The sequence below is a fragment of the Chroicocephalus ridibundus genome, chromosome 1, assembly GCF_963924245.1.
Source record: "Chroicocephalus ridibundus chromosome 1, bChrRid1.1, whole genome shotgun sequence".
Classification (NCBI taxonomy): Eukaryota; Metazoa; Chordata; class Aves; order Charadriiformes; family Laridae; genus Chroicocephalus; species Chroicocephalus ridibundus.
The window spans coordinates 16752873-16778253 of NC_086284.1; the positions used below are offsets into that span (position 1 = coordinate 16752873).

The 25381-nt window shown below is 37.2% G+C and overlaps 1 protein-coding gene across 6 annotated transcripts in view; it reads left to right on the plus strand.

Moving 5' to 3' along the window:
- CNTN5 (contactin 5) overlaps positions 1 to 25381 on the plus strand; it is a 664123-nt gene that overhangs the window by 422399 nt on the left and 216343 nt on the right. For all 6 annotated transcript variants that reach the window (XM_063329804.1, XM_063329812.1, XM_063329786.1 and 3 more), the window contains one exon: positions 2987 to 3162. In XM_063329804.1, the coding sequence (XP_063185874.1) occupies positions 2987 to 3162 (176 nt within the window). The remainder of the gene's footprint in view (positions 1 to 2986; positions 3163 to 25381) is intronic.

Here is a 25381-nt window from a genome sequence, read left to right on the forward strand (position 1 = left end):
CAAAAGCAAAGCATGGTACAACTTTTCTTTTCTTTTCTTTTTCTTTTCTTTTTTTTTTTTTTAAAGCTACATTAAAAGAACATTTAAAAGCATTCAGAAATTCCAAAACCAAGTTGTCTCTGACAGTTTAATTCATTTCCTCAGTCTGTATAACTTATGAAACAGTGTTCATAACCTGTTTAAAAATTCTTTTTTTTTTTGCTAGGACATTACTTCATTTTAGCAGAATGGAAAATGCTCACATCATGTTAGATTTTCTTCATCCTTGCAAAGAGCTTTTTTTCCCTTGCTCAAGCTCTACCCCGAAACAACAATTTTTAATTTCTTGAGTTTCAGTCATTTGAGGTATCTAGATGCATTGACTTAGGGAATAACTCCCTAAGATCAAAAGATTCCATTTGCTCAGCATTTCTGTGAATCATACTTTAGTATCACAAGTCAGGTCCTGCACAATGAAGAACGCAACTGAGACACCTTCGATGTGGAATACAGACATTCACAAGCTTCCTGGGGGATCTCACACGTCACCAGTGTTACTGAGAAAAAACAGGTGCAGAATTCCCTGATATGCTGCTTCATTACACTACTTTCACTGCTTTTGCAACACTAAATTTCCTGTTTTACTTAGGACACATATAAGCTGGTTAGAATTTTTTGTCAGCATCATTTCCTGATAGAAAAGGCAGTTGAAAAAAAAAAATTACTCTCTGTCTGCTTAAGCCAAATTAGACTATTTTGCAATGTTATCTGTCACTTGACTTCAAGAAAAAAATTAGCTGATTTTCCCTATCAGCTCGTTACCTTTTAAGTATTATATTTGGGTTTCTGTCCTCCCAGATCAGTCAGGGTACCTAGAAGAAAACACGTCACACAATTCAGTGTGGCCTTTCCTCTACTGTGTTTGGATTATGTGAGGGGAATACAATCATTCAGGATGGACCCCAAGATATATAGGCAGGCAGCCATCGAGGTCCAAAATTTTGGGGTAGCATTACAAAAACATGGTTTTGCATTGAATTTAACTGAAAATGAAACTAAGTAAAGCAAGCTAATTAAAGCAAACTGAATTTTGTGTCCAATGCCATTTATAAATGCCAAAACATGAATTTTTGATTTTTTCCTTGTCTAAATGTCTCATCATTACTGGATCAATTAATTTTGCCTTTTCATTTCATATAAATATATTTTTATATATATAAAAGTTAACTTTCGTTATGATTTCATTAATAAATTGTTCAAGATTAGAAGTTCCTCTTCTTTTTAGCTCTGCTGTGTATGAATCTCTCTAAAAATGCAGTGAATCCTAGACATTTCCCTAATATCTTTTGCAATATAAAGATATTGTCAACAGTGTTTAATTTCTTACATTAAATGAAGCAGGGATCCTCTGCAATCAAAAATCCTATCATGAAAAGAAAGGGGCAAATAATAGTTTCACATTTCATCTTAATTCTGGCAATTCTGATTTTTGGATTAAGAAGAACCCGGAGCTATTTCATCTGAATTCTGCTGTCTGTACCTCATTCACCGTGAATAGTGACAAGTCGGGGTGTACTGATGATCCTTTTGCTTTATTAAAATTGCCTCTGGAGTCTTGATGTTGCCAAGTTCTTCCAGTCTTTGCTGAACGCTGGCAAAGCTTGGAAGTGTTTGGCAGTTTCCTAAGGCGACTTTGAAACTGCAGAATGACTGTGAACTAGCAATGAAGTTAATATCTGTGCATCGTAATAGCTGTGCCATACCTCTTTACACTGCTTATCTCTTCTTTGTATATCAGAAGCACTCTTTTAACAGTTTCATGTTCTATACAGTTTGACACAAAAGCAAATCAAAAAAGTCTTCTTATGTGGATTATTATTATTTATTTGAGATATTGCACCCCCCCAGAGGTTATTCCAGAGTGCTGGAGTCTATTAATCTACCACACAAAGTATTTTCTCTTGCAGCCAGTGGACTATTGAAGGGTTTGTTGTTTCAGCCTTTGGAGATGAATGAGAGTGAGGCTTTTTGGCAGACAATATCTGGGGGTGAGGGGGGAACCCAACCCCAAAAGCCATTCATACAGCAAAAAAATTATGAGACTCTCAGGTTAGCTCTGAACCCTCAGAAAAAGAACTGTTCATTCGGGAGTTATTAAATCCTTTGGCTCAGGTGTGATACTTTCTGATATGTTTCCTACAGCCTGGCTTTTCCCACCTTGTCTTCACTCCCATCCCTGTCTTTACTGTTCAGGCTACTCATTTCACTCCCAAACACCTCCCAAACTTAGCATTCCCACTTCTGACTCCTCATTTAAGCTTAGTTTCCATTTACCTGGTAGCTGCCAGGCATTACCCTTGACCAGTCGCCACCTAATTCCAGTCTCTCCTGTCCCAGTCTTCTCTGAATTCTGTGTATCCTGGTCCAGCTGATATTGTTTTGTGTTTGTCCATTGACAACATCCTTTCTTTCATAATGGCCTATGTACATAAATCTGCCTCCCTGCTCTTCACAGGTCTTATTTTTCTGTATTTAAATCAGGTTTCTCTGTTTCATGGGTCGAGAAAAGCAAATGCTGAAAGAATGGAAAAGAAAGGTTCCTGACTCGTGCAGTACAGACTCAGCTCTGCTAAATCCCTAAACTCATCTCGGCCTAAGGCTTTTATGATAGAACATGAATTGAAAATTTGATTATTATAAGCATGTTAAATGTCATATTGTTGACATGAAGGATAGAAGCCTTTGGTGGGAAAAAAAGAAAAAGAGATTACCAATTTGATTCAGCATAGGCAAACAACACGCTTTCTCTTCAGAGGCTGAAGATCTGTTTTTACTTGTGGGTTTTTTTTTTCAGAAAAACTTAGCTTTTGTCAGGCACGCAATGTACAATGTCTTCATCCAAAGCTTTGCCAAAATAACAGGTTACTGCACAGGCTATCTTTAAGTGGCTGTCATAACAGCTGGGGCTACATAAAAAGCTCACGTCCTTTCTTTCTATTTTCCTAAGATGGCTTCGAAATGGAACTGAAATCGACATTGAAAGTGATTATCGCTTCAGTTTAATAGAAGGAAGTTTGATCATCAACAACCCCAGTGAAATGAAGGATTCGGGACAGTATCAGTGTTTAACCACCAACGTGTTTGGCAGTATATTAAGCAGAGAAGCTGTTCTTCAGTTTGCATGTGAGTAACAATTTTTTTAACATGGATAAATGAGATCATTACATTGCTTGATAAGGCTTTAATGGTAATTTGAGTGCATTACACAAAAGTTACACTGTCTACTGACTTTGTTGGGCTAGGATCTCAAAATTAGAAATAAAATGCTTTGTGGGAAGGAGTGGTTTTCTCTGGACTTTTTACTGTTAAAATAGAATCAACTATCAGGGAAAATAACTCTAGTATATGATCCCAAATGCTATCCTTTATTGATGTACTTGGATAGTCCACAACGATATGTTTCACTTATTGCTAGTTTCCTGAAACATACATCATTTTGCCACAGTATCTGAGCAGAAGAGAAAGAAAACTTAGGAACAGAGTTAGATAAACTGCCTATATATCTGCAGGATAGTCTGTACCTGTAACTAAGTGTGTGTGAACATAGTTTTCTATGTATATATGTATATAAATATACATGGTTTATGTCTATGTTTATGCATACATATCTTGCCTACATTCATACATTATGAGACTGACATTATATTTTTTTTGTAGTTGTTAATGGAAACTGAAAATGTCACAGCTTTTGAACTCGTTCACTACAATATACTTTCCAGAAGCTATCAACGATTCATGATCACGAGTAAATGCTCTGGTCTATCTATAGCATGCTCTTTTTCAAACATACTATCAGGAAAAATGGGTCCAGAATTTCAGATATTCTACCTCCCACCCTGACTTCCCTTCGGCACTTTACAGGAAGGCAACCAACACCATTTTAGTACTTTATCTAGGTAAATAGAGGGCTTTTTAAGAGGCAGGGATGCAAAAAGAACTCCATCGTTAATTTCTCAGATCCTGCTGAAAATAGGACATTACCATAAAAAATGAGGCCCATCTTCATATAGCCACAACTGGAAAACAGTGGGGTTAAGGACAAGCTGCCCACCTGCATGTCTACTAACACATAGGGTGACATGGAGAACTCAGCAGAGATAGTGTGGGCTCTGAGATACTCCTTTACTCCACCCCTCCCTGGTAAAGCCAGACCTCTCAAATCTATAGCTTTAGTCTTATCTGCTGCAGATCCTGTCAAGGTTTTTTGTTAGCGAGATCCTGGCACTATCCACCTACTTCTGAGCTTGGAGGAATACTGGCATTTGTCAAAGTTTCTTCATCTCAGGTCAGTATGGTTGAAACTCTGAACATCGCAACAGTGGTCTTATCACAGTATTATTGGACCTCAATCTTAAATGTAGCTCTGAGAAAATTCTGCCACATTTTGTCTTTCAGACAAGAAAACTATTATAAAGCAAATCACATGGTTAGAGAACCTGACGACTGGTAAATATAGATAGTTCCAGGCCTCTGAACCTCGGGCTTCTGTTCCCATTTCAGGAGCGTGGCTAACAGGTGGCCATTTGACCTCCAGCTGAAAAAAATTATGGAGAACATGAGAGCTGGAGCTCAAACAACAGAAGGCCTATGGGTTTCGGTAGCTACATCCAAGGTTCATTCAGGACCCCATGTACTTCTAGTTACAATATTTTCTCTTCCAATAAAACAAATTTAGATAAGATTGTAAAAGCAAATAAAATAATAAGAAAGAAAAGGTTTCGTTTGGTGAGTTTATTTTTATTGGATTTTTAAATTATTATTAGCTTGCACACCTGCTTTACTACAATGGCTTGAATATGATTTCTATTCATTAAAGTATTAGGAATTGTAATGAAAATTTCTCAGGTAAGGTTAATGGAGGAAAGCTAGCTGGAAGAGCTGAGGTGTAGCAAACAATGCTGCAGAACTTGCAAGAGAGAGGAGGCTGTTATAAACACATAGAAATCTTTAAAAAAGGATAGAGAGTCATAAATGGTTGCAGTTCTTTTAGAATTACGTGTGCAACCCCTTCACAAGAGTAATTTCAAGTTCAATGTGTATTTATTTGGAGCATGACACTGTCTCTTCTGCTCTTGATTTAATACTTCTTCAAATCCCTGATCTTAAACAGCTGACATGTTCCTGTTGAAATATTTGCATCATACAGAAACTCACAGTATAAATTGGTGTCACCATACTGTAAATTCATAGCAACCTAACAGAAGCTTATATCACAGAAATGGTTTAGTAAGTCAGGTCCAAAGTAAATTTAAAATAAAGATTTTCTTTGTCATTTTAGCTTTAAAATATCTAAGACACTGTCTCGAATTTGACCAGAAAGTTCAGATAAAATTTCTTAAGGCAAAGAATGGAATACTTTCATCCTAATATCTTGGGTGTTATAAACTTTACACTGGTTCCCTAAGTGCTAATACTCTATTTCCTTTAGGAAACTTAAATGTGCTTTTCAGGTGCTTAAAGGGAATATCCATACTTTACAGCATGAAGGATGGTTTTATTATTTAAAACATAGTATTTTGGAGACCTCTTACTTCCTATCTAGAAAAACTGCTGTAGTGTAATCACAGTCTTTCTGAAATAAATTAGGAAATTTTCCATATTAAGATATTTTAACGAATTAATATATAACATTTCATTTATTAATAACTTTTTTTCTTGCATTTACATCCATTAATTACCTGAAAACAACCTTGGGTGATGTAGTATACAATTAAATGGTCTTTAGATCACACTATGTTCATTCAGTAATTAGCATTGAGCTCTAAAGGATTATATAGATTGGACTAGACAAAGACTAGCTTACATTACCCTCAAATAAATGTAAGAATTTTAAAAATGTTGTGTTGTGATGAAACACTGTAAGATAAAATTTCTGTATAATTGAAGTAGGACATTTTATAGTATTGCTTGTTAACAACAGGCTTGCATGTCTCCAGTTATTTTCAGTAAGACAGAAAGTAAAGCATTGAAAAAGATTTTTGTAAGGAAAGGTCCTAACCTTAAAGTAATTGAAGTAATTGGTGCCCTGCAATTTTACTGGGCTGTAATGTCTTGAAGGGTAATTTATAATCCCAAGGATAAACCAAGGCATTTCTGATTATGAGATACAGAACTACACATAACGGCATTCAGTTTCCCTTTTTTTCACTGAAAGCCATGGATTCCAGAAGCTTAGAAACTTACCACTTTCACAGATAAAATTTAAAAATTAAGTTCAAAGATTTGCTTGAGTGCACGGTTTGTACTGCTGTGGAGAATAGTTACGTCTTCGCAGCTTGAAAATTTTTCTTCTAATTAAAGAGAAAAATGGCATACAGCTCAAAAGGAAACAGTAGGGACCATTAAACAAGGCCTTTGACACTGATTTACAGGAAAAAGCATGTGCTGTAACGTGCCTATGCAAAAATGTCACAAAACTTGAAAAAGGAGAGCATGTTTATTGCGTTGGCTCTTGGTTTTCTCACAAATGCATGGCCAAAAGCACAGTTGCTATGGTTATTATCGTGTAGTTCGGTATTGGTCATGCATTACAAATATAAATGTTTATGTTCTATGTCATTTGCATATGTGTGCATAATTAAAATAGGACTTTGAAATCCTTTTACAATGTCTTTGGATTTGAAAGAGAAAGAGGTATAAAATCAACATTATTTTATATGTGTTTAGAGATATAACATATAAAATAGCCTCCTGTATCACTGGTTATTTTTATGGAGCAAAGTAGAAAGACCAGTTATATGCCTTTAAAGGTCTGCTCGAAATTTTAAACTATCATAGCAAATATTAAAGAAGATTTAAACACAGAAAAAATTCTCTTTTTTCTTTTTCTGCTCTTTGCATTTCCCATGATTTCTTATGCCCAAGGTCATGCTGTTTTATGCTATTCCAAGAAATTAAGCAAAAAAAAAAAAAAAAAAGGAGGTAAAACCCCATGCTGCAACGGAAATTAAGGAAAAATATATTTTTCAATAAAGGCAAATGTTTCCCAGGAATTTCTTTTGTCTTCAACAGAATTTTATGCAGAAAAATTGTGGGTTAAATAGCCCAAAGATAACATTGAGAAACTGTCAGGCAAATCAGAATTCTTGATCACAAAAATCGTATAAAGTCACATTTCAGAAGTTTGCTCATAGCTGTTAAAAAGATAAAAAGCAAAGAGTTTGCTACAGCTTCAAATGTTATTTATCCTTCACAATCACAAGGAATACTTCATATATGAAGTATATTGTTTTCTTAACAAGATTCTAATCAGCTCACTAAAATGTAAGAGGACTAGAAGAATAATTACTGAATTCCTTTAGCCCATCTTAATGTTAATGAATTTTGTAGTTTTGGTGTGGATGGCTCTATGGAAGGGTCATTCAAATCCCAAACACATCTTTAAAGATACTGCAGTCAATGTAAATAGAAAAGGGAAAGGCAGTTATTCTAGCTTAATTTTTTACTGCTTTTTTTTAAAAAAGTGTATCTATGAAGGCAAGACCATCACCCAAATGAAGCAACTATAGCAAACTTATAGCTGCTGCAAGCAGAAACCCAACTTTGTTGAACACCTAGTAATTTTAAATAAGTTCATAAGTATTTTGAGGATATGGAACTTAATAACAAAGTGTAAAAGTTTTATGAAGTATTTTACGCACTGAGCACAGATACATCGTTAGATGGTTTTAGTTTGGTCTCTTATCTCCTTTTATTTCTGTTGTTAGAAATTTGTGTAACCTAAAGGGAGGATTTAAAAATTAAACTTTAATATTAATTTCTCATTACTGGCTACTTTAGGCATCTGTACGTAAGCTAAGAAAGAGTAAGTGACTTAAACCTGATGGGAAACTGAAAACAATAAAGAGATTCCAAACTGACTAAATCTACTCGCCTTACTGTACAACAGCTGCAAATTTTTGTGCTGGGTTCCACAGCCTTTCTTTGGAACAGTGTGCTACAACTTGGGCTACAATAGTGGATGTATTTTTTGCTTACCTTTGCCACATGTACAATCTCTCTATTCCATTAGGTCACAGAACAAAATTGCTTTTCTCTATCTATGGATTATTCAACCTTTCACAAGCCTAGGATCTGCGTGATATTTACAGCCTGGGCTGTAAAAAGTAAAGAAGTGACAGGGGGAAATAACTTCTCACTTGTCATTTATGGAACTTCTCACTGCAATTTTATTAATCTGATTGTCACTGGCTTCTTTGTATCATTTTCCTTTTTTATTTTTTTATTAAATCTCCTATCTCATTTAATCTACAGGGAAGGGTATTGATTAGATACAGTTTAAATGTCCTTTTCCAATTGATGAGCTACCGTGACTGTCCAGTGATGTACAGAATAAGAAGTCAGCCATGATGCAGACATATAAATCAATACTCTTCTGGGGAGACAGCCTGTACACTGCCCATTCCACCACAGCACACTTCTGACAGCCTGTTAGCAAGTTCACTGACTAAGAAATGAACTTAAAAATCTCTGTTTTCTTTCTTGCCATCATGCTTCTTGGACATCTTGTTGAGTTTACTCCATAATTTCCTAATATTGATTTGTAAAGAGTTGATTTAACCCACTAGACATGAGAAAAACCTTGATTTCTCATTTGAATTCCAGAATATGGAATGTTTGATCACATTACACTATCAACATTTTCATATCAACATACAAAGCTGAACGGTATTAAATACTAGGAAAGAAAGATGAGAACAAGCTGAAGTGGAAAAAGAAATCAGAATGCAACGAGTCAGGCTTTCATTTGTAAAAACGTCACTGATCATCCTGTAATACAGCCTAAGTTGGGCATTGTTTTGTTCTGAAACCATCACAGCAATGTGAAGAATGTTTCTATGTTGGTTAAGAATAGCTGGAGCAACAATAGTAATTTGCACCACAAAAATTTTGAATTTTTTTCTGCATGATTTCAAATTGCTTGTTTTAGGAAATACATGCTTAAGATACACCTGCAAACCAGGTGTACGTGACAGAAAAAGTTAATTGTATATAGGACTGGTTGCATTTTATTCATAAATAGTTTATTAATTGAAGAATATAATTCAGTGAACCTAAGACTATAAGAATTTTTGTCACACTCCATAAAGAGTTTCAGCTAAATGAAGACTGAGGAAATTGTGTTATCTTACTGAAGGGATCTAACTTCTTGTTCGGATGTGGAAATTATCGTGCCTTATTTATTTGTGCGAGGTGGGACAATTTCACAAGGAAAGATTGAGAGATCTTTCATGCAAAGTGAGATTTCATGGCTAAGGTCTTCAGGTAGGACTCAGATCAACTGCCTGGGCCACAGTTTCCCACGTAAATGTTCAAAACACTTGCAGATATCTACTTTACAGTTCTGTAAATCTAGCCCTTTCTTTTGTTAAGAGAAACAGAAAGAATTTTAAGTGCCAAGATATTTATTTTTTTCATATAAAATTGGTGAAAAAATGAAGTTTTGAGACAAATTAGAACTTTTTGTTTAATTTCAACTTTGGAAAAACAAGTTATTTGAATTTTAGCTGTAGTGATACTTACTTTGTCGTTTATAGAAACATTCAGCTTATACCACTAAGTTAGATGGTGCAAGATGTGAAGAACTTTGGCCCTGGTCTAAAAAATTTAATCTTAAAAAATTTGCGTAATCTTTTTGAAGTAGAAGGGATGATGTATGTGCTTAAAATTAACCACATGCTTAAACTCTTTGTTGTTGTTAAACATGACAATTTCTAAAGCAAGAGTTGAAACAGTCTGTATGGATTTGTTACCACAGTGTCATCATGACATGTACATAATAGGTTTAATTAAGCCTTCTGCCTTTCATTTCTTGATCCTTTCTTTCTTGAAGTGAATAAATAGCTTAGAATAATAAACTTCATGCCTTAAAAATAGCAGAACTGATTACAATTCCTTTTATCCAGCACTTCTCAAAGTTTTCCCGTTGGAAAAGGCAGATCTGGGTTCATCATTGTGACTATGGTGAATAGTTGATGAAAATCTGCCTTTGACCTTGCTTCACATGGGTGACTCTTTCATCCAAGTCCAAAAGCAAGTCTGGAGAAATAAATGTAATCAGCACTTGAGAGGTCACCTAAAACTGTGAAGACAGTTAATGCTAAAAAAGCACTAACAAAGCTACTCAAATTTTGATCTAGTCTGTGGCCATCCTTCTTTAATTCTCAGTCTGCATCTTGATGTTTCAGTTATAAAATATTGTAAAATACTGTAGGGTCACACTCAGGAACATGAGAAGACCATACTTACCAGCACTGTGTTCCAGAGACATTCCATAAGGCAGAAATATTAGACTTTCATTGTTCTCCTGAAAGAAGGTGGTTATTCTATGCGTGTCCTTACAAACAACTAACTCATTCTTTACTTCATTTGATTTTTGTGTCATGAAATCATACAATACCTCAGCCTGAGAGGGGCATTTTGACAAAGCAGAGAGCCAAAACTCAGGAAACTCTAATGCAGCAACCCAGAAGCATTTCTTCTTTGGCATGATAGCATTAGAATGAAGGCAGCTTGAAAAGTTGAGGTCAGATCCCTAATTAGGGATTATATATCAATACAGTGCAAAGTTGATTCTCATTATAATAAGTTACTAGCTTCAGAAAAGGGTATCAATTCTGGATGTACTCCATTGAGCAACATTTATTATCTCATTGCATTTGAATTGCACATAGGCATATCTTCAACCTCATTGATCCTCATATCCATCAAACGCCAAAAAAGTTATGATTATTTCAAAGTATTTGAATGCAAATGAGATTTATTAATCTTGTCAAGTTCATTTATTGCTACGTAAGTTTTGATGCCAAAAAAGTATTCTGAGGTTTAAGTTCTGCTCAGTCTTTAACTCTGAAAATGTACTTTGAAAATACGTTTTATATTTTGTGTTCTGTGGAAGCATTAATAGAAATCAGTCATGTAGGGAGACACAGTCTGAAATGTAATTACAGCAGTCATTTAAAGATGCATAGTACATCCACTGACTTCTCATTTTAGCATTGTGCATCTCTCTGCGGGATGGGAAGGCTGGTGTTTAACCTGCCTATAACCTACTTACCTATCTTTCACAATCTAATCTATCATGCTAATGAACCATTAGTCTTGGCATTTAAATATAGATGACAATAATTAAGAGTAGCATTACTAAATAGGAGCAATTTTAAAAGGCTGAAGGAGAATTCTGTGCCAAGACCAGACAACACTTTTTAAATTTCCTTTGCAAGTTCTAACTCAGATTGACTTTTGGCAATTATCATGTCATCTCTATACTTTCAGTCTTCCAGGTGTTGCAGATTGCGGTGAGCAGTACTCTACCTTCTTTCAAATTAAAGGTGTAGTTTTACTTGAAATGTCTTGTGTGGTATTTATAGTGGTGCCATGGCATTCCTGCGCTCACCATGTTCCCTCCATTATCCTGACACAACTGTATTGTGGCTTTCCTGAGAATGAGATCAGGCTCCTGATCGCGTTGAGAAATAAACTTGTCTGACATAAACGCAGGTGCACAAGTACTTGTGATAGTACAAGGGAGGGAGCAGCACAGGGCTGGGAGGGAAGAAGAGACAAGTGGACAGGGCATTTAAGCTGACCTACTCAGGAACACCACTGAATATAAATAGAAGCAGTGGAGTCACTTTTGATAATACTTTTGTAACTCGGGGGAAAAATTCTAGGTAAGAGTTGAATTCTAGCGGAGTTAAAAACACTGCAAAGGAGGTGTTAAATTTAAGAGAAGCCTTCAATGAATGAAGGATATTGATCATCAAAGAAAACAACATCTGGAAGGTTGTGAAACATATGGATAAAGTGAGAATTAGCAGAAGTCAAGCTGAGTCAGACTGACAGAGGAAATAAAAAGAAATACAGATAAGCTTTTTAGCTAGCTTAATAAAAATTAACAGAAAAAGATGATGAGATAGAATTAAAGTCAATCTACATATGACTCCAAGTTCAATGGTTGCCTTTCTTTGGTTTTCTATATAGACGGTATAGCTTATACAGCTCATTCCATACGAAGCTTGAGATACCAGAAACAGATATGCATTCACTTTGGGGATGGGAGAAGACAAGAATGGTAATAGAACTTCAGAACAGTTCCAGAGCCAGTTTTCCCTTTGCTCTTCTTGATGTTTTCACTAGTGTTAAGAGCAGAATGATAAAGTTAAATTGCCTAATGCTACAAAGACGGAAAGTAATGTCAACAGAGAAGTTGTGTTCTCAACTGTAATAATTATACATTTTATTTGTAAAGTTGTGTGCTCAAAGTCAATGCCATTTTGTGTAATTATTTTGAGGATAAAATCAAAACAAGCTCCAAGAATAATTTCTCACCCTTGACAATGATAACATTAAAAGCATCCTCTGATGACCACCATGTGAAGATAACGTCACGTCCCCAAATATGACAAGTCTTAAATTCAGTGAGATTGGGTAGATGTGTTGCATCTGCACTCCAGGACCCAGAAGCTCATAATTTCTTCTGTACTGGTTTTAAAAGTCGGATGTCAGAAGTTGGTTTCATAGAACACGGTACATATATAAAAAGGAGCAAATCCTCTCTATAAAACATATTGTAACCTATCTCCATATACAAACACACACACACATGGAGCTAAGCAATAAAAAAACCCAAAACAAACCCTTTAATTAGGTTTCAGCCCAATATCTCACCTAGCATGGAATTATATAAAAATGCCCTCAGGATTCCATAAATATGTTAATTCTGAACCCACCCACCTACCCACTCCATACACCACACTAATTAAAAGACAATGCGTTAAGTCAGAAACTTTTATACTTAGTTATAGAATGTGCATCTAACTACACATTAAATATTACTCTGAATTTGACAAGGTCAAACATCCGAGCTATAGGATGAGGGATTTATCTTTGTTTATGCAATCTGAATTTTGCCTTGCATGCAGGAGTCCTACAATATAGATTTGTCACACAATCAAGGTGGTTTTTTTTCACATTAGACCCCCTAGACTCCTTCAGGTCACAGAAAAATTACTGCACACTTACTAAAGAGTGTTCTATTTTCTATTGTTCAGTGCACAGCCCCTGACCTTCATTAATTCAGACTATTCAAAACCTACTCTGAAGACAAAATTAATTTCCTAAGAAGCTTTTTATGATGCTCATCATTACAGCATCCAAGTGCTTCATGAGCATTAATACATTTATTTTTCCAATGTCCCTGTGAAGTGAGTGGTTATTAATATCTCTTTTTTATAAATGGAAAACTAAGACATGAGAGATTAATGTAAAATATCCAATAATTTGGGGAGCTGTACATGAGCTCATGAGAAGCTGCTTTTGCCAAGTGCTTAGCAGAGCCAGAACTGATCACTTTCCTATTCATCACTCCGGCCAATCTTCTTCTCAGCCTTTGTATCAGTCATATCTCAATCCTGCATCTGGTTTCTGTTCTCTCTCTTACTATCGATTAGGCCACTGATCCCATTTGTCATTTCCTTAGTTACTGAAAGCATCTATTTGACTAAAAAGGATAGTAACATGTTTCTAGCTCTCCTTTTGTGCTCATATTATTTCATTGCCTGCAGTTCCTCTTTCTCATATTTCCAACTTCCAGGTTCCTAAGCTCAGTTTCCTTCCTTGTCCTTCATCAATACCTTCTATAGTGTGCTTTTTCCATCCACCACCTTCTGCACCCTTAAGAGAGTAAATGAACATTTAGTTATTTTTTAACTAAAACTGGGAGTAACTGAAACAGGATCTTCTAATGGAAAGTTTTGGCCCATTTAATCACAGTAGTTACTACCTGTTGTGTTTATAATAATGGATAGTTTTCTTGACCGTACAAATATCCACTGGCAGAATGGATTTTTTTAATTAGAAAAATTCTATATACCTTCAGGCTAAATCACTTCAATTGCTACTCCATTAGCTCTCATAGGCAAAGTGGGTCAAAGCTTTGAATGGCAAACTGTTACAGTATGTTGAGTAGGAAGTTCTGCTGATAATTCAGTAGCTGGTGCTTTCTCTTTTAAATTATTAAATCATTACTGCAGAACACACTATAATGAAACAGGTGCTCCTTGGATAAATTTCTGCCTGGAAAGGCATTTCTGCTTAAATACTTGCCATTTATCAACATTTTCTTTACTGTGAGGTCTCAACCATCTCCCTCACTCCTCATTAATATAACAACAATTAACTGTGACCTTTGTTTTGATTGGTGACTGCAAGATTTTGAGATTTTAAGACCGCCTTTATTCAGTCACATCCCACTGAATTCCACTGCCACCTTACCGCGCTACTCTGTTCTCCGTTTCCTGTCCTTGTATACTGTGTTCCTTTACAGCTTAGAAATGAAAGGTTATTGATCCATCTAAACTGGAGCATAGAAAATATAGAAAATTTTAATTTATGATCGTCACTAGCCATGACAAACTGCAAATATGGATAAGACCTCCTTTAAGATTTTCTTTGTTTTGCTGCTGGTTGTATAAGGTCTGGTAATGTGTACCTAATGTGATATTGGGAAATGGCACCTCTTTTAATTTTTAATTAACTCTTAAAACTCTTGTCAATTCATTAAAATCATATCTGCTAAAAAAAGTGGAAGCATCATAGATAAAATCTCTCAGCGAATGTAAAAGTTGAACAGGAATATTGGTAAGAAAGTCATAGCTAACTGAACGAAAGACACCAAGTATTCTCAATTCAGGATTGCCTTCTGGCAATCTCATCAAAGGAGGCAGTTCTTTAAGTACTTTATCCTGAAGAACACAATCACCAGCAGTTCATTCCAAGTCACTGTAATTGCATTCAGGATAAAGATCTTTGCTGCATATTTTGGTTAAAGTTCCCTGAAATGTACAGAGTTGTGTACTATGTGAACGAAAGATTTTTAAAAACTGTGACACTGGTTCCACAGGATATTGAAGCACTTCATTTTTTTTAATAAAAATTTTATGTTTTTTATTATTGCTTTCACAACAAACTTCCAAAACAATATGTTTTGGAGTCAACGAAATATGGTGTTTTAATTTTGTCAAATAGTTTTATATCCCCTGGTTAAGAAAATCTTATTATAGTGAAGTGAAATAATTTTTACCACATCATTTTGAGTACCTCAAGTTTAGCTTTGTAGTATACTAAAAATATCATATGCAATTTATATGTGTATGTAATAGGTACTTAGAAATGGTAAAACTTGACTCAGCATTGCCAAAAGAAAAAGCCTAAATGACTATTTTTATGCATAAGACTGTTCTTACAAAATATTTCTGTACTGATAAATTTACAAAATTACAAAACACTTACAATACTGACACTCTATAATGATCTGACTATTTTTTTTCTGAAAGCTGTGTCACTTTGAAGTCTTTACCATTCCATTATAGTTATTCAATTGCTGGAGTTATAAGAAAATAATCTGATGAGGAAGGTAAGGCCACAGATGAAGTTGTAGTGCATCTGCCGCTTTTGCAGCGCTATTTTGTCTAAACTCCTTCCCTTTCTTCTATCCCAAGCTCTTCCATACAGCTTCTCCTTAAACTACTTGATCCACAGCCAAGAAACCCTCCTTGTTCAGTGTAGCTACCTGGTGACAAGGGCATGCACGTTCTGCCTAGTCACCCAGACCTAAAGTGAGACTTACTTGCAGCCCAGAAGCTTAACTTCATTTGCTGTTATTTCATATACGTTCCTAAATGTGTGACTATAGTATGTATAAATATTTTTCCCCGGGAAAACATTTATATAAAAGAGGGTAGAATAAAAGAGACTAGAAACAGAAGAGACAATGGAAAAACTATCCAGACCTAAAAATCTGTGAATTCTCTGACTGTTTCATATGGACTTTGTATCAGACCAATGGAGTGAAAAGAAACATGCTTTATAAGGACCTTTGAAGAGAGATAGTAAACTAGCATATAAAATAATTCGCACATTATTTGGGAGCAAACTCAACCAAGTGTTTTTAAGTGACATAGATCTAAAGCATGTATAAATTTATTCAAACTTGAAGGAAAGGGAATGAAATTCAAATGTTTACTTTCATAGAATCACAGGTACCTTATCTGATTTAAAGAAAATATTTACTGAAATAAGTTTAAATAAAAGAAAACCTGGGAGTGGGATTCAATGGTCTTTATGGGTACCTTCCAATTCGAGTCACTGGGTTAAAAACTGGCTGGATGGCTGTGCCCAGAGAGTTGTGATTAATGGGGTGAAATCCTCTTGGCGGCCGGTCACCAGTGGTGTCCCTCAGGGCTCAGTTTTGGGGACAGTTTTGTTTAATATCTTTATTGATGATCTGGATGAGGGATTGAGTGCACCCTCAGTAAGTTTGCAGATGACACCAAACTAGGTGGGAGTGTTGATCTGCTTGAGGGTAGGAAGGCTCTACAGAGGGACCTGGACAGGCTGGAGGGATGGGCCAAGGCCAACTGTATGAAGTTTAATAAGGCCAAGTGCCAGGTCCTGCATTTTGGTCACAACAACCCCAAGCAGCGCTACAGGCTTGGGGCTGAGTGGCTGGAAAGCTGCCCAGCAGAAAAGGACCTGGGGGTGCTGGTGGACGGCCAGCTTAACATGAGCCAGCAGTGTGCCCAGGTGGCCAAGAAGGCCAACAGCATTCTGGCTTGTATGCGGAATAACGTGGCCAGCAGGAGCAGGGAAGTGATCGTGCCTCTGTACTCGGCACTGGTGAGGCCTCACCTCAAGTACTGTGTTCAGTTCTGGGCCCCTCTGTACAAGAGGGACATTGAGGTGCTGGAGCGTGTCCAGAGGAGAGCTACCAGGCTGGTGAGGGGTCTGGAGACCAGGTCATCTGAGGAGAGGCTGAGGGAGCTGGGCATGTTTAGCTTGGAGAAGAGGAGGCTGAGGGGAGACCTCATTGCCCTCTACAACTACCTGAAAGGAGTTGGAGAGAGGTGGGTGTTGGCCTCTTCTCCCAAGCAAATAATGACAGGACCAGAGGAAATGGTCTGAAGTTGTGGCAGGGGAGGTTTAGATTAGATATTAGGAAGAATTACTTTACTGACAGAGTGGTCAGGCACTGGAACAGCCTGCCCAGGGAGGTGGTTGAGTCACCATCTCTGGAGGTATTTAAGAAATGTCTAGATTTGGCACTTCAGGGTATGCTCTAGTGGCTGAGATAGTAGGGTTGTTTTTCTGTGTGTGTGTATGGTTGGAGTCGATGATTTCAAAGGTCCCTTCCAACCATGAAGATTCTATGATTCTATGATTCTATGACATGATGTAACAAGAATAATGAAAATTGCGTATTTTAATGACTTGCGTATTTTAATGATGGGCAGGGACACCTCCCACTAGACCAGGTTGCTCAAAGCCCCATCCAGCCTGGCCGTGAATGCTTCCAGGGATGGGGCAGCCACAACTTCTCAGGGCAACCTGTTCCAGTGTCTCACCACCCTCACAGTAAAGAATTCCTTCCAAATATCTAATCTACATCTACCCTCTTACAGTTTAAAAACATTACCCCTGGTCCTATCGCTACACTCCCTCATACAGAGTCCCTCCACATCTTTCCTGTAGGCCCCCTATCATTCATTTTCAAAGCAGTCATACATTATCTTATAAAGCAGCACAGTTTGTGTAAGGAAATTACATTGTATACAGAAAAAGATGGAGAGACCCCTGTCAGAGAGATTATTTTTTGGAGAGTGCTCGTGTTTTTCTAGGTAATACCTTTAGACACAAACCAGTGCCTAATATTGCTCATCTCATTTTTTTAGGAGACATTCTATTGAAAATAATAACAAAGCCTCACATCAGTTGTTTTCTACATCCAATGAATTGTTCGCATCCCTATCTAATAAACTTGCTTTGCAGTCCTTTCGCTTCCTACAAAAACGCTTGGAGATCAGTAAAATACATAATGGTTTCTATTTTTAAATAGCCAAGCTTTCCAGATCACTTACGAAGAATTCTTGTCTTCAGACTTTATTAATTTAGAGCCTAGCACTCCGTGACAGTGTAGTGTAATGAAGGCAGTGTTCAGCAGTCTACTTCAGTTAGTCAGGGCTGCCAACTTGTATTCCTTTTTTTTATTTTAATATTATTGAGTATCCTGAAATATGATGGGTTTTCTAGTACGTTGTATATATGTTCTTGTTTATTCTTATCTCTGTTAATGAAAAACAGTCAAGGCAAGTGAATCAGTCACTGATGTAAAAAAACAAAACCCAACCCATTCTAAAAGCAAAAAAAAACCGTTTGTGATTAAGCAGCTGAAAAATCTGTAAATGATGTCTGCTGTATAGCTCCATGCTTTCACTATTAATGGTCTTAAAATGCTTTCACCCACTTTAGGAGATACTGTTTCCAGATTGTAATTATGATTGATATCTTTTAAGCAAAGACTAATGATACGTCTGTTGTTGCTATGAAAATGCATGCAAACTAGGTCAGTGCTGCAATATGCTGGAAGATAAGTCTTCATTTTGTAAATGTTTTAGATTCCAGAGGATTCTGCTCCTGGTTTTGCTCAAATCTACCTTAATACTGAGATGAAATATTTATACTGGAGTTAGTTCAATCAGGCGGTCATTTTGTTTGACAAATTGGGTCACCTTTTGGGGAATTAACAGTTTATGAGATGCAGACTCATGTGAGGTTTTGGTATACTGCTCTTTGTGAGCACCATGATATTGGCACATATGGGCCAATGCTATAACGATGTGGCAAAGTAGCTGGAAAGCACATTCTTATGCATCAGTGCATCATAGTAGTATTTGGTCTTTGATCCTAAACTGAAAAAAAAAAAAATTCTGTAGAACTCGAGAAAGGGAAAACGGATATCACAGAAAATGTTTTCCATCAGTAACTTGGCTTTTCCGAAAAGCTTTTTCAAATACCGTCTCCCTCAGGTTACCTGTACTTCCATATTTTCTTAATTTGATTTTTTTTTCATTTAAGTCTTTTGCTGACACAAATTACCGGGAATCCTCTAGTAAAAATAAATAAATAGGCAGACATTTAAACACAGGTAATTTGTATATTAAAGATTTTTCACCCTCTTCAGTGATAATAGTTATTGTCTCTGTGTGAAGGAGAGAGCTGAAACCAGTGACACGGATTTTCAAGATGGAAGCCAACAATCAGGCAACATCTTGAGACTTGATTCCCAAACTAAATCATTAGTGAACACCCCACATCTCCATGTGATCTGTGTTATCACATCTATGGGACATGCAATCTGGAATTTGCATCCATGGGTTGTTTTGCCATTAGAAGGGTCTTAATCACTGACACTGTTATAAATTATCCGAGGTGCACCAGTTTGTGAACAAACACTCAGCCTGGGAAAGATTTACGTCATATTATACCTGAAATCATGTTTGTGGTAATTACAAAAATGGTATTTTTTACAGACATAGCCTACAAATAAAGTACCTACAGGGTACTTTCACTGTTTGTACCTCCCTGATAGCACAAATTACCAGAAGTAGAAATACCTTTCCTGCATTAGGCATAGGCATTTTGAAAAAGGGCTATAATAAAAGGTTTACAAGTTTCAGTGTTTGAATTATAATGTCTGCAAAGACGATGTTTCTGCTTCAACTCTTTAAATTACTGCTTGAAATGGGAATGCATTTAGGCACTTAAGGTTTGATTTATAAAATGGCTATTTACCTTTATGCAGGTTCTTTGCATAGTTTACTTGGTAAAAGTAGAACACTTAGTTTGCATAAATTTTATTTTTCTTTTACTTTTTCATGGAAACTTGTGGGTGCTACTTCATCATTCTCATCTCAAGAATGCACATTAAGACATAAAGGGTTGAAGGTGTGAAAGAACTGTTGTAATCTCAGACTCAATAAGTAGATAGCAATATATTTTATTTAAAGAAAAATGGTGGAAACATTTTACAATAAACTGCAGAAGATAGAGTTGCCTGGAGGAATGTCAGACTGGCAAAAACCCTGGTTCCTCTTTGAAACAGTGTGTTTGGTCTGGTCTGGCACGTCCAGGAAATTCACTCTGATCTCATTGCTAGATGATTTTTCTCTTCTCTATGAGAACAAAACACAGACAGGGAAGTCTCCTCCTCTTCAAGCTGGTAGAGATAGAAGTTCACTAGTGCAGGCACACACATGACATTCTCCAGGTTCACAAGCACGCTTACGTGTTCAGATCCCTTAAGCACCAGCACGGCCTCTCTGTCCCCCAACCACCCCTGCCCAGATCCCAGGCTCCCTTACCCACTTCATGGGTCCCCTGCTAGCTATCTGGTCCAGCTTGGTGCTCGCTGTCAAACATGCAGCCCTCACATGCTCCTCCCTCGGGCACTGCACTTTCGCACATCTCCATGGGCAAACCAGGATGGACCCCCTGCCCGCCTGTCACCCCAGTACAGACCCAATTAGTCCAGCTTGAATTTTGCTAGTGAATAGACATGCACACACACCCCCCACCAGGTTTGGGGAAGATACAGACACTTCCCCCCTCAGCAGCCAGGGACACCAGGCTGTGACCCGTAGTCCCACTGCAGCAGCTGGCACAGAGCCCCTCACTCACCTCACTTGCCCTGGTCTTCCCAGTAGTAGCTGGTTTTGGGAACACACACCATTGCCGCCCCAGTGGCTGGAGGTTGAAAACCCCGCTGGCTCCAGTAGCTGGAACCAATTTTCACTCACACACAGAGGCGTCACCAGTAGCTGGCACTGAGTCCTTCCAGCACATATATGCATGAAAAAGAGAGTGAGATTATGAAGAGTTAATAAAAAGTTTGATAATAGACTATAAGAAGATAGGAGAGACTGTAGTGACCAGGCACAGGGCTCAGCCAGACATGGGTATTGACCAACCCCATTTTGGGTGTGACCGACCCCTTTTATACCCTTTTCTGTCTACTTCCCCATGGTTTCTCCCTGTTGCCCATGGGTTTGTACAGCTCTACCCATTCCCGCACTCCTCTCTGTCTGGGTCCCCATGGTTTACAGTCTTTTCAGTTGCAAAGTCTAGCTTGATCTTCCTGGAAGTGATGCCTGTGGTTTCTTGATAGCCCATCAAGTAGTGTAGTTGGTGATGTTTGTTTCCTGTCATTGGCTCCACATTTTTTTGGCCAGGTCTGTGTCTCTGTATATGTTGTTTACAGTTTCCCCATTTTCCTTTAGTTTCCCAGATGACAGGGTCCCCCACCAGATAACCTTGCTGGAATAAACGTTCTCACAATCTCACTTGCCTTCATCAACTAGTGTGACTGACCAGGTTTGGTTCTGATCGCTGCCCCGGATGTTTTGTTTATGGCTTACTCCTTTTCTTATTATCCCTTTTTGCATTGGAAAAGGTCCATGACCAGATACCCTTAAAGGAGCAGACACTCTCCTTCCAGATAGAATCATACCCTTACAAATATGACTAGAGTGAAGAAATTGCATCATTTCTTCACCACATTATGATTCCTTCCCACCTCTTCTATCACTCTTTCCATTCATATTCAGAAGCACCAGAAAACATTAAAGGAAGCTTGAGGCAAAAATGTTTCTAATAACCCCAATTAATAACAAAAGCACTGTTCTTATATACTTTTCAGCTGTTAATTCTTTCAAGCAATGTCAGTTCATACTACAATTTTCCCCAAGTATTAAATAAATATAGCAGTATCGGGAGCATTACAGTAACACTAGGCAGTCTCTTAATGTATTTTGCAATAATTTTCCTTTCATCCTGAACTGCTATGGGTTGTTGTCATAACCATCATGAGGAAGAAAGCTCTGCTAGTCATAAGGAGTGTGAACCCTCATTCCATTTGCAGGAATTTGCACAACTTAATGTTTCCTGGGCTTGTACCAGTGGATATTTTTTCCCCTGATGTTGAGCTCCATATCTCACAAACTCTTTCTTAACAGAACACAAGCAGATGATAATTCACCTCTCTCTAGTAACCATAGCACATGTATCATTTTGTTCTCTTCCCTGCAGATCCTCGGAGTCTGAACTCAGTTTTTTCAGCCTACCTGTAACAGATATTTGTGCAATGGTGTAACACCACTTTTTCAGCTCTGCTATAATTTATTAGATAGCCTGAAATTGTTGGTTTTACTGCCTTACTTTTCTACATCATCTTGTATGCGCGTAGGTCTGGATCTCAAAGTGAGAGCTCAGATTAGTGTGAATAGTCTCCCTGTTGACACTGTTGCTAATCAGCTAATTAAATGTCACAAAAGCCATATATATGCATACGTGTGCATTTAAAATACAATCATATGCTTTATATTTATCTAGCTGATAAATATGAATATAAATAGACATAATCACATACGTGTGTATATATATACACGCATATATGTATAGATTTAAAACTTCTGAGTCAATCATTATTCCCATACTTTTCTACTTAATCCCACTCTATATAGCACTGGTTTATTTGCCATCTCTTTGTCCTATTGACTCTCTCTGCTGTGTCCATTGGACCCTGTTTGCCCAAGCTTTTATAAAGCAGCTGCTGAGCGAGATAATAGGGGCAGGTTCCAAGGCTGAGACACACATCAAGATTTTTTGGTAGAAGACAGTGTAATGTGAGGGACATTTGAACCACAGAATGTGCAGTCTTGTAACAGTCATTGCCTGCTATTAACCTCCAAATTTGCTTTTGTGAAATTAAATCTTAAATGATTTTTTCTCTTCAAGATATTCACAAGCAAAACTAGTAAGAAATTGTTTGCAATTGCATCTTGAGGTTACTCTGAACTTCCAAGAGACTGGTTCCTCCTACACATATTTAATCACAAACTTCTTCACTGTCAGAAAATGAATCCTTGTCTCTTCTAGAATCTAGACTTAAGAACAGATATAAAATGTTGAATTTAGGTGACTGCGTCCTGATGGGTTCAGCTAGATATGTTAAAAAGCTGCAATTCTTAGGAAGATTTTAATGAGAATAGTATTAAAAATGTCTCAAGAGTGTCAGTGGATGGAAGGTCTTCTTTCTGTTCCTGTGAGAGCAATATCAAGAAAAATCCCCTTATTCCTGCTACGCAGCAATCTGCTCACTCTGTGTCTGTCACCACAACTGCTTTTCTTAAGTCTGCTGGAAAACTATTGAGATTACCAAGGAACTGTACTGACACATAGCGTCTGCCACCTTCCATGAAGCTAACAGATATCCTGTGACCAGAACAAGATCTTCCTATGGAGTTCAGTTGCTCACATAGAGCTCCTTTGCATTTAAAAAAAAAAAAAAAAAAAAAGTTAACGAGAAAAAATTGATTGTAAGTTTTCAGCAGCAGTTTATTTTCTTTTATCTAGCTGTAGGATTTCTCATCTGAGACTTATTAGGGTCAGGGTTTTTGAGCTCCTTTGCCTAATAGGATGCAAGAGATCTTGTATTACCAGCAATCATTCACTTTAAGATGTGCTATAAGGTTTCCTCAGGTGATGTTCTTTGTTGCTCCTTCGTGGCTCACATTACCCTATGGATCAGCCCAGAGTAGCAGTGTGCCTCTTGTTGGCCATGGCATATCTCCTCTAAGGGAATGACTATTTTGAGTTATTCCAGGCTCCATTTTGTTGGAGGTCTTAATCAAAAATCATTATTCTTTTCCTACTGAAAGTATAAAGATTCCTGATCATCCTCTTCACCCTGTCACTTCTGGGACCTATCCTATCTCTCTGTTCTACCTTCTGCAGCCTGCAAGTTAAAAAGGACGTTGATGAATGGAAGAAGATTTGGAGGATTGAGTAGAAAACAAGAATTTGTTCTAAAAAATTTAATTTATTTTACTTAGCTCTGTAAAGGAAGGCTACTGATGCACTGATACATAGGCAATAAAAACACAATCACAGTGGCCTCTGCAGTCTAGCAGGTGAAGCAGTAAGAAAATTCAGCATTTAAAATTTAAAGCTAAGATTTTTTATTGGCAATAAGCTGCAACTTCACAGGAAATAAAAATAAACACTGGAAGAACTTGGCTAGGAAAGAGGTGCGAATCTTTTTTTTTTTGTTGCTTTGTTTTGTTTTGTTTTGCTTTGTTTTTCCTGGAAGAGTTGTCTATCTTAAATAGCAGTTAATTTAGAGAAATACTATAGTTCATGTTACATGGGAGCTACAGTAGATGATTGCAGTGGTGATTTCTGTATTTATCACTTCTTAATGTATCTAGAGATGTTTTAAAATTGCATTCTATATTTTTGAGTCTCTTGCATTTTCTGTTTGGAGCTACATGGCAGTTATTCACTTGCCAAATACTAGCTGAAGACAGTAAAGGTAAAACTTTCACAAATGGTACTTCATTAGGAGCGCTCATGACAACTTGATTTATTGGTATACCTTAGGGTATGTAGTCTGATTAGCTGCTTGAGTTTGACGTACCATCTTTTTACTCATGGGATCTCTGAAATTTACTTTCACACATTTTCTCTTCTCCAGTCAACTACATACGAGATACCTGATTTATTCTCAGTGACAATCATTGTACTAAGCTTGTCATGTCTAACCATATAAAACAAATTCAGACATTTAGACATGAAGTAAGCGGCTGTTAATGTAACCAAAATTACGAGTAACATATTTTTATTTTCCCTATATTTAAGTCCTAAATTATCTGGCCCCAAGAAGCAGTTTGCTAACTCTACTCTTCTGGCAGGGAGGTTCCTTGGAGAGATTCAAAACTTGATCAGACAGGGTAGCCTAATCAAAACTGGTCCTGCCTTTAGAAGAGGGTTGTAATGATCTCCAAATGTCCCTTCCAACCTAAATTACTCTAGGACACGTTTATGGAGGAGAAAGGAGAAGTTTCTTGGCCAAAGTCAAACTCCAGTTCCAACAACCAGAATTCGAATTAATTTGTTATGGATAGTAGGCTGGATACCCGTGACTCAAATTTGGCCATCCACACTTACTGTACTCCAAACAGAAAAACAATGCAAAAATCTGGCTGCAGCATAAGCTATCATTTTTCTCTTCTATGAGGATGAAATAATAGAAGATGGAAATGGCTCGAGCTCCCTCAGATAATTGTACACACACATACAGTGGTCAAGCCAGGGAAAAATCTGTGTATAATTCCTCTTCCTGAGATGGATGGAAGATCCTGGTTGGTGGTATATTATTTCTGTAAGTAGGCTATGAAGGTATGGAAGGTGCTGCCACGTGCAAAGGGAAGCTGGAGCCATGCCTGTGTACGAAGTAAAGGTCTTCTGCATTTCCCACTTCCAAGGCGGGTCGAAACCTGGAGCTGCTGTGTCTCACAGATGCATACCGTGCAGAGCAGTAGCTCCTTGGCTGTTTTCCTCTCTAGTGCTAATGCTGATTGCATACCTTTACATACCTATATAATTTAAACACTGGTTTTGGTGAGAGAGTATTATTTCACAAAATGACTTATGATCTTCTTGTGAGCAT